The sequence below is a fragment of the Pezoporus occidentalis genome, unplaced genomic scaffold (genome assembly GCF_034315485.1).
Source record: "Pezoporus occidentalis ecotype Australia unplaced genomic scaffold, CSIRO_AGI_Poc_V1 ctg373, whole genome shotgun sequence".
In the NCBI taxonomy this organism is placed as follows: Eukaryota; Metazoa; Chordata; class Aves; order Psittaciformes; family Psittacidae; genus Pezoporus; species Pezoporus occidentalis.
In genome coordinates, this window is record NW_026915695.1 from 259,458 (window position 1) to 269,323 (window position 9,866).

At 50.4% G+C, this 9,866-nt stretch overlaps 3 protein-coding genes across 3 annotated transcripts; 1 reads left to right on the forward strand and 2 right to left on the reverse strand.

The window, feature by feature from the left end:
- Positions 1-2,505: 2,505 nt before the first annotated feature.
- On the reverse strand, positions 2,506-3,186 carry LOC134170429 (claw keratin-like). The gene has a single exon (XM_062631789.1). The coding sequence runs from the start codon at positions 3,184-3,186 to the stop codon at positions 2,815-2,817; it is 372 nt and encodes a 123-aa protein (XP_062487773.1). The 3' UTR covers positions 2,506-2,814.
- Positions 3,187-5,081: 1,895 nt separating this feature from the next.
- On the forward strand, positions 5,082-5,565 carry LOC134170430 (claw keratin-like). Its single transcript, XM_062631790.1, has one exon. It carries the CDS (start codon positions 5,098-5,100, stop codon positions 5,476-5,478), a length of 381 nt encoding a protein of 126 aa, XP_062487774.1. The 5' UTR covers positions 5,082-5,097; the 3' UTR covers positions 5,479-5,565.
- Positions 5,566-8,484: 2,919 nt separating this feature from the next.
- LOC134170431 (claw keratin-like) lies at positions 8,485-9,502 on the reverse strand. The gene has a single exon (XM_062631791.1). It carries the CDS (start codon positions 9,115-9,117, stop codon positions 8,701-8,703), a length of 417 nt encoding a protein of 138 aa, XP_062487775.1. The 5' UTR covers positions 9,118-9,502; the 3' UTR covers positions 8,485-8,700.
- Positions 9,503-9,866: the final 364 nt, after the last annotated feature.

A 9,866-nucleotide genomic window follows, 5' to 3' on the forward strand; every position in this document is an offset into this window, starting at 1 on the left:
TGAACAGCTTCTTAACTGACTTTTGTCGCTTTGCCAGCTAACATTAATGAAATCTAGAGTGTACTTGCACTAGCCTTCCTATGGATATGTTGTTGACTTAACTGCTTTTGAAGCTGTACAAAGAAACAGTAAATCATCTGATCTGATTTGTTTCACTAGACTGAAAGCAAGTGCAAAAGGTTGAAAATGGAAATTGATAGTCCAATGCTACAGCTATAGCAGCAAAAACAGTACCAATGAAACCAGATTTTCTGCAGATAAAAACTCTGTATGCATTCTTTCTGCTTCTGCTTCTTGTATTATTTTAGATTGTGACTGTTACCTTTATTCTTATTAAAAGTTATAGCATCATCACATGTCCCAGCTTTTGTTATTCTCATTTGGATGTGCACAGATTTTTGTCCCCTGCTTGATACATTTTACGGTGACGTACTGCACACTGTAGCTCTTATGGATGTCAGCTGAACCTGAGCACAGATTTTGAAAACTAAAAACTCAGTAAAATCTCAGAAAATGAAGCCACCCATTCTGGAAATTCCTAGGAAGGATTTGGAAATATTAACTTCAGGATGACAGTGTGTGTACACACATTGGACATAACAGCACCACATCTTAGTGATTTGCAGATGCACTTTTGAATGGCTGCAGGAAAACCCAATTTAACTGAGGAATAAGCCAAGAAGTTGGGAGAGAATCACTATTTTTCAAGAGCTTTTGTGCTGGCAGTGTCTGGAATGGCTTCTGGGCTTAGAGACCTGGTTCTGTTATAGAGCAGAAAACTGCACTCTTTCCATTCACCTGCTTAAGTGTTTGTAAGTGTTACTGCAAGGCTCCATTTGAATGACAATGAAATGGCATGAAGTTCCCAGGCTGCACAATCACACAGTTGTTATTAGGGTGAGATCCATTGCCCAAGTCTGCAGTGACTCTATTATTCATGACTGAAGGACCTAACTGGCAGCAGGAGTAACCTCTTATTAGTACGATGCTGTAATGCAGTCTAGGCATGAAACAGCCGGTGAAGTGCTTTGGAATCTCTATTAAACCCTAGAACCCTTATTGTGAATGTAATTACTGTCCTTTGAACACACACAGCTGCCCTTTGAGGTCAGTCTCACGCGAGGAACAGAGCTCAATTGTGCTATAATACAAAATTCATTGAAAACCTTTGCAAGTAAAGCACTGGGTTACACCACCAGCGCTTTTTGGGATGGAGCTTTCTCATTCCTTCCGAGGAGCTGTGTTCGTAGGGAAGTGCTCACCCACTTTGATGCCTGACACCTTCCCTGCAGAAGCACAGTGCAAGTTGCTGGTCAGCCTGTATCTTGGCATTAAGGTGGAATTCAGCTGGAAGTGGTCATAATTTCAATTTTTTATGAGCTAAGCCTAAAATAAGAAATATGGAAAGCTATGAATAGGTAAAAATTGGAAAGTATTATATCTCTCAGAATGCACAAGTAAGAGACAATATCAGCTTAAAATAATCCCTAATATCTCATTAGTACTACAGATTACCTATGGACTCGGCTGCTTTAACAAGGGACCTAGTTAGAAGAAAGAGTTAGAAATCCATGGAATGCCACACAGATACACGCTTCTTTCACTCCAGGATATCATCTTCAGATAAGACCAGAAAGAAATCCAAATTTCTGGGATTAGAAGGCAGAGTAACTAATTGGAGGATCTACTAGAGTTGTTTGTACAGGGCTACATTTTAATGAAACATCTGAAGGCTATAAAATCTCTGAGTAAAGCATATATTGAAATGTCTCAACTTGTACGTTTGGAGTGACTATTATCCCATAAAGAAACACCTGACAAATGTTTAAATAGATTAATAACAAACTACAAATATAGCTATGAGCATCTGAGTTCATTGAAATCCCCAGACTATCTAGGGTGGTAAAAAGTGATGAGATTGTATGTTTCTCTTTGAAAGAGGAACCACAAAGCAATAAATAAATTCACTCATGTTTTTTTCCTTCAAAAGCTATCCTTTACAATGGGCCTGTTTGTTGTGTGCTGCAACAAGGGAGTCTATCAGAGGTCCCTCCCTTCCCCAGGTAACTCCTCATCGTGTCATCCCAGCACTTGCACACTGGTCTTGCACACAGACAGTTCCAGTCAAAGGCATCAGCAAGGGCAACGTGGCAGCATGCTGGTCATTGCTGGAGAGACCAGGATAAAAGGGGTCATCTGTCCCATATCTACCCAGGTTTCCCTGCAGTTTTTCATAGCCACCTTCCATGTGGTACAGGAGAACTTAGTGCAGGGATGGAGGAACATGGAGGCAGTGGAGGGAAGGCATATGAGGAGGTGCTTGGGGTTGGCAAGGCAGGTCCCGCAGACGACCCTGGCAAGGCCCAGGTGGGACTTTGCAAGGTGGTCCAGAGAGCAAAGGAAACTACTTGGGGTAACGTCTGTGGGGAAAAGAAGCAATGAAACCAAGGGCGGACACTGCGATGCAACACAGCTTTTATTGCAGTTTAAAGGGAGAAGGAGCGGGGAGCAGAGCAGGGCCCTGGCAAAGGGCTTCCTCTGTCTCCTGGCTGTGGGCACACCGAGAATGAACATCAGCTGTGCGACAGGAGCAGGCGTGCAGCATGGGGCTGCGTTGTCAAGGGACAGCGAGTCCTGAAGTGAAGCTCAAGCAGGGCAGGAGAAAGGCAGAGCTGGGCTTCAAGCAGGCCAGAGACTTCCGAGCTCTGGATCCCAGCAGTACCGAAGGAACGTTCCTCCACAGAGCGTCATGTCGGGATGTGCCAGGGTATCTTCTGGAGCTCTCCCATGTCTGTGGCCGTACCCAGTGTGTGGTTAGCAGGGCCCACAGCTGCCACTGAGGTATGAGCGGCCCCGGCGCCAGCCGCCATATCCGCAGCCTCCAAAGCCTCCATAGCCACCAAGGCCTCCATAGCCACCAAGGCCTCCGTAGCCTCCAAATCCACCATAGCCTCCAAAACTGCCACCGTAACCCCCAGCAATGGCAGGGACTCCCGCTGAGCCCACAGCGCTGTGCTGAGGGAAGGAGCTGAGGATGGGTCCGGGGAAGGTGACCACCGTGGCTGGGGGCTGGATCACCACTGTGGAGCTCTGGCACTGACGCACGCAGGGCTCGTTGGTGGTGTCAGCCACTGGGCATGGGGCGGCCACCCCACAGGAAGGGGCACACAGGCTGGAGCAGGACATCTTTCAGGCAGGTACGGAGTCCTGGAAAATGCATCAGGGATTAGGCAAGGGTGAGGGCAAGAAACTCTGTCAATGGAGGCAGGGAGAGATCTGCAAAAGGCTCTAAGAGCTGCACTTACCCGTTTGATCAGGAGAGTCAAGAGCAGGAATCTGGATAGAGGCTGTGAGGCTTTCAGCTCTTTTATACATGTCCCAGACTGCCTGGGGCATCGGTCAGGCGTGGGGGCAGGAACCCCTCAGTCTCATAAAACTCAGTGGAAAAGCTTCATGACACAGAAAATGATGTGAGACAATTATATCCTTCTTCGCTGGGGACATTGGTGTGCAAATGTCCCCTGAGTGTACAAGGCTGATGGGAGGGCGAGACCTTGACACACCTTGACATGAAACAAAGGTGCTGCTGTAGCTGAGTTAGAAGCCCTAATAAACCTTGCTCTGTCCCTAATCCCTCACTTTGCCTCGGCAGGAGAGTCCTGAGCATCTTGCAGAAGTGCTTTGCAATCCTGGGCACAGCCATGATGCCTCTCATTACCTCCCTTTTACAGGCTGGTAAACAGAGGCATCAGGAGGTTGGGTAAATACAGAAGCTATTCAACACATTTGTGGTGACTTTGACATCCCTTCCATCCCCCAAAGCAGCAAGACCTGTGCGTGTCACGGTCTGTGGGTCCATAGACATGTCTATGAATTGCCCAGCTCTTATGGGTCTGGAGGACAGTGGGATATTTAGGTCATGGTTTTACTTGGTGGCCGTGCAAAGGGTAGAGGAGATGTGTCCATGCATGGCAGAACTGGAAACACACAGGGGGCTGGAAGAGATGCGATGTGCAGGCAGTGGGATAGAGCGCAGGAGACCTCTGATGGGAAAACACACACACACACATATATGGAGGAGCAGAAGTGCAGCAGCGGGGCCAGGTCACTGTCATTTGGTTCAGCCTCGTGTCTGTGAGCACGGTCTTCTCCAGGGTTTGATATGGCCACATTGGCTGGAGTCGGAGGCATGGTGGGCACTGCTGGTTCTGGGAGTCTGGTTGGATGGCTGCTGAGCTTGGTGTGGCTGGGCACAGGAATGTTCTGCAAGTTGCCAAAGATAGTTTCTGGCATGTGAAGTGAGGGATTAAGGGCAGATGAGGGTTTATTGGAACAGGGAATTAAGTTACAGAAGCGCCATGTCTTTGATGTTGTGATGTGTCATATTCAACCCTGCCATCATCTCTTTCGTCTCCCGAGCAAATTTGCATGCCTGTTTCCACATCTGGGAGGCACACAATTGTATCACATCACTATCTGTGTCATGAAGCTTGTCCACTGTACTACATGATGATCTGGGATTTCTGTCACCACACTTTGGCTGATGCCCCAGGCAGTGTGGGACATGTATAAAAGAGCTGACGGCTTCACAGCTCTGTATCCAGATTCCTCCGCTTGACTTTCCTCATCAAACAGGTAAGTTAAAATCCTATACCCTTCTTTCCTTCCTCAGCTGTTTCTTTCCCAATGTTTCTTTTGATGTCTTTTCCACCACACTTTCATAGCTAAAAGTTAGATGTGATGGTGCCCTTTAAGAGATAGGGAAAGGGTGAATATGGAACTTATAGGTATGATGCTCTGTGTACACCAATGCAATCTAGTGTCTTGCAAGCTTGGCAGTTTCCTACATGCTTTGGTCAGGAAAAGTTTTCCTCTCTCCTATGGGCAAGTCAGGCCCAGGGAGCATAGAGGAAAGCAAGGTTTTTACAGCAGCATGTCAACTGCAGCTCACGTTTCTTCTCTGACTGCCTGGGATGATCCAGGGATTTCCTGGAGCAGAAGTTTCAAGTGGAAGAGAGTGAGGAGAGATTTGGCATCAGGCCATGTACTGCACCATAATTCTGTCTTTTCCTGCAGCTTGACCTCCTGAAGAGAAGAATGTCCTGCTCCAGCCTGTGTGTCCCTTCCTGTGGGGTGGCCGCCCCATGCCCCCTGGCTGACACCACCAATGAGCCCTGCGTGCGTCAGTGCCAGAGCTCCACAGTGGTGATCCAGCCCCCGGCCTCAGTGGTCACCTTCCCCGGACCCATCCTCAGCTCCTTCCCACAGCACAGCGTTGTGGGCTCAGCGGGAGTCCCTGCCATTGCTGGGGGCTACGGGGGCAGTTATGGAGGATATGGTGGATTTGGAGGCTATGGTGGCTATGGTGGCTATGGAGGCCTTGGTGGCTATGGTGGCTATGGAGGCTTTGGGGGCTGCGGATATGGTGGCTGGGGCCGAGGCCTCAGGTCCTTCGGTGGTTGGTGTGGCAGCTGCTAAGCCTCACCCTGGTGCATCCTCAGACAACAGAGAGCTCCAGGAAAGCCTCTGGCACATCCCAACATGATGATGCCCAAAGGAAGAGCATCCCTTCAGCACTGCTGGGATCCAGAGACTGGATACCTCTTGCCCATTGGAGCCAAATTTTGCTCTCCTCCTGCCCTACTTGATCATCCCTTCAAGACTTGTTGCCTCCTGATGACAGAGACCCTCACAGGGTGCCTGCTCCTGCAGCAGGACTGATGCTCTTTGTAGCTCTGCCCACTGCCAGGAGACATTGGATGCCCTTGGTCTGGGCCCTGCTTTTCTCCCAACTCCTTCCCCACCTCAATCTGCAATAAAAGCTTTGTTGCATTGCAATGTTGACCCTTGTTTTTCCCTGATCCTTTCTTCTTCTTTCCCACTTGCCACAAAATTCTGGGTTTGTTGGTCTGTGCTCCTTGAAAGTCCAATGGTAGTTCTCTGGGAGTTTGTTACTATTGATGGTGCTTTGTTGTGTGGAGCTCTCAAGGCAGCCTTCCAGTATCAGAAGGGAGCCTGCAAGGGTACTGGAGAGGGACTCTTCATAAAGGGCTGTAGCAATAGGGTAAGGGTTAATGGGTTAAAACTTAAACAGTGGGAATTCAGATTAGATACAAGAAAAATGTTCTCCCCTGTGAGGGTGCTGAGGTGCTGGCACAGGGTGCCCAGAGAAGCTGTGGATGCCCCATCCCTGGCAGTGTTCAAGGCCAGGTTACACAGGGCCCTGGGCGATATGGTCTAGTGGAAAGTGTCCCTGCCTGTGGCAATGGTTGGAACTTGATAATCTTAAGGTCCTTCCCAACTTAAACCATTCTATGATTATCATCCAAGATGGGCTGTACAGAGCATTTCCCAGGGAGCTTCCTCTTGTCTCCCTCCAGCAGTAAACACAATACATACCCAAAGCCCATCTGAAAGATGTGAAAGTGCCTCAAGGGTCCTGTGGCAGCTCTTCCAAATCCTCTGCAAACCTGGCATGCTGCCCTTGCATCCTTTTGTTGGTTTCATATTGGTCATATTGGGGGGTCCAGGGAAACGGAGGGAAAAACCAGGCATGTACAGGGCTGCTGTCACATGCTGATCATGTCCCTGCGCCCAGCCAGAGGTAGGTACTACTTAGAGAGTGTGTGATAGGCACAGCCAAGTCTTCCCAAGTGTCCTCTCTGAGCCAGGATTTGTCCCCGGGTACCCAAGTCACATGAAGCATAAAGCTCTTTGAGAGGGAGGTTGAAATGCCAGCACTGCTGAGATCCCTCCCTTCCCCAGGTAACTTCTCATTGTGTGATCCCTGCTCTTCACTTCGGTCTTGCACACAGACGGTTCCAGCCAAGGCCATCAGGAAGGGCAATGTGGCAGCATGTTGGGCACTGCTGAAGAGGCCTGGAAAAGAGGGGTCAACTGTCCCATATCTACCCAAGTTCTCTTCACTTTCTCTCAGCTGCCTTCTTTGTGTTAGCTCCTGTGGTGTCCCCTGTGTGTCTGCTGAGGGCACCGTGGTGGAAGGGGGTTTGGGTGATCTCATCTCTGCTGCTGCACCTGGGTGCTTTTGGAGGCATTTGGCAGCAGGGGCTACATTGTGAGCTGGTGTGTGAGGAAAGGCAGGAAAAAGCCAGCAAATCTGTTCCAAAGGAGAGGGCTGTAGGAAGCTCTCCTGCTCTTCCTGGGCAGAGCAGGGTCTGCAGAATGAAGGTGGGTGACACAGGGACTGGCTGGGAAGGGCTTCTGCTGCAGGAGCTGGGGCAGATGGGACTAAAAGTGATCCAGGGAGTATTTGGAGATGGAGAAAAAAATGGTGCAGGAATGTGGAGGCCGTGGAGGCAAGGCATATGGGCAGGTGCTGGCACTTGAGACCCTCTCCCCAGTGTTCTCCCAAGTGGCTCTGAGCTGTGCTTTTGCCATTGAGATGGCTCCATTTGGATACCAGTCCCAGGAGAGCTGGAGCCACAGGCAGCCCATTGGAATGGCCACACTGGGCAGCAAACTCCTGATCGCTGCAGTTCTTCCTGGGCTGCACAGTGCAGGAGCCCAAGGCATAGAGAAGACAGAGAAGGAGAGACGGAGAAGCTGTTGAAGAATACAAACATGTCCACCCACTGCTGACAGTGGTGTGCTGGATGCACATGCTGCCCCGGACAGGCTGAAGGATGCTGTCCTGGGTTCAGCAGCAGCAGTCATTTTTCTCCTTCTTGGTAGCTGGTGCAGTGCTGTGTTTTGACTTTTGGCCTGGGAACAGAGCTGATAACAAGGATGTTTTGGTTTGGCCAAGGACTTTGTGAGCCTCATGCTCTGCCAGGGAGGAGGGGAAGCCGGGAGGAAGCAGAGACAGGACACCTGACCCACACTGACCAAAGAGGTATTCCATACTACAGCACATCATGCCTGGGGGCGTAACTGGGATTTACCAGGAAGGGCTGGGGGACTGCAGGGTTGGAGGAGGTATCGGTCTGTGCTTGGTCGGGCTGGGGGGGCGAGTTATCGGTCGGCTGGTGATGAGGTGGTGATGTATTCTCTTCCCTTGTTATTTCCTTTATCATTATTAATATTGGTGGTAGCAGTAGTGATTTGTGTTATACCTTAGTTACTGGGCTGTTCTTATCTCAACCTGTGGGAGTTGCATTCTTTTTGATTCTCCTCTCCATACCTTCGGGAGTAGGGGGAGGGCAAGAAGGGGGGGAGTGAGTGAATGAGCCCTCTGAATGGTTTTAAACCATGACAGATGTGACAAAGGTCGTGCATTGCCCCCGGCAAGGCCCTTGGAACGAACTGGCCAGGATGGCTTAGAACCAAGGATATAAACTGGTGTATTATCTATTGAGGAAGGAAAAAGTAAAGCCAAGGGTTGACATTGAGATGCAATACAGCTTTTATCGCATTTTGGAAGGAGGAGGGAGTTGGGAGAACAACAAAGCCCTGATGAAGAGCAACCCATGTCCCCTGGCTGTGGGCACACGGAGTAATCTCCAGCTGAGCCACAGAAGCAGGCGTGCAGCATGTGACAGCTTTGTCAGGGGACAGTACGTCCTGAAGTGAAGCTCAAGCAGGGCAGGAGAAAGGCAGACTTGGGCTTCAAGCAGGCCAGAGACTTCCGAGCTCTGGATCCCAGCAGTACCGAAGGAATGTTCCTCCACAGAGCGTCATGTTGGGATGTGCCAGGGTATCTTCTGGAGCTCACCCATGTCTGTGGCCGTACCCAGTGTGTGGTTAGCAGGGCCCACAGCTGCCACTGAGGTATGAGCGGCCCCGGCGCCAGCCGCCATATCCGCAGCCTCCAAAGCCTCCATAGCCACCAAAGCCTCCATAGCCTCCACAGCTACCATAGCCTCCATAGCCCCCATAGCCACCAAGGCCTCCATAGCCCCCATAGCCTCCATAACCACCATAGCCTCCAAAACTGCCACCGTAACCCCCAGCAATGGCAGGGACTCCCGCTGAGCCCACAGCACTGTGCTGAGGGAAGGAGCTGAGGATGGGTCCGGGGAAGGTGACCACCGTGGCTGGGGGCTGGATCACCACCGAGGAGCTCTGGCACTGACGCACGCAGGGCTCGTTGGTGGTGTCAGCCACTGGGCACGGGGCGGCCACCCCACAGGAAGGGGCACACAGGCTGGAGCAGGACATCTTTCAGGCAGGCAAGGAGTCCTGGAAAATGCATCAGGGATTAGGCAAGGGTGAGGGCAAGAAACTCTGTCAAGGGAGGCAGGGAGAGATCTGCAAGAGGCTCCAAGAGCTGCACTTACCCGTTTGATCAGGAGAGTCAAGAGCAGGAATCTGGATAGAGGCTGTGAGGCTTTCAGCTCTTTTATACATGTCCCAAACTGCCTGAGGCATCGGTCAGGCGTGGGGGCAGGAACCCCTCAGTCTCATAAAACTCAGTGGAAAAGCTTCATGACACAGAAAATGATGTGAGACAATTATATCCTTCTTCGCTGGGGACATTGGTGTGCAAATGTCCCCTGAGTGTACAAGGTTGATGGGAGGGCGAGACCTTGACACACCTTGACATGAAACAAAGGTGCTGCTGTAGCTGAGTTAGAAGCCCTAATAAACCTTGCTCTGTCCCTAATCCCTCACTTTGCCTTGGTAGGAGAGTCCTGAGCATCTTGCAGAAGTGCTTTGCAATCCTGGGCACAGCCATGATGCCTCTCATTACCTCCCTTTTACAGGCTGGTAAACAGAGGCATCAGGAGGTTGGGTAAATACAGAAGCTATTCAACACATTTGTGGTGACTTTGACATCCCTTCCATCCCCCAAAGCAGCAAGACCTGTGCGTGTCACGGTCTGTGGGTCCATAGACATGTCTATGAATTGCCCAGCTCTTACGGGTCTGGAGGACAGTGGGATATTTAGGTCATGGTTTTACTTGGTG

Bases quoted from the DNA above. Each gene is read 5' to 3' on its own strand.
- LOC134170429 (XM_062631789.1), bottom strand. From the start codon at position 3,186: ATGTCCTGCTCCAGCCTGTGTGCCCCTTCCTGTGGGGTGGCCGCCCCA.
- LOC134170430 (XM_062631790.1), top strand. From the start codon at position 5,098: ATGTCCTGCTCCAGCCTGTGTGTCCCTTCCTGTGGGGTGGCCGCCCCA.
- LOC134170431 (XM_062631791.1), bottom strand. From the start codon at position 9,117: ATGTCCTGCTCCAGCCTGTGTGCCCCTTCCTGTGGGGTGGCCGCCCCG.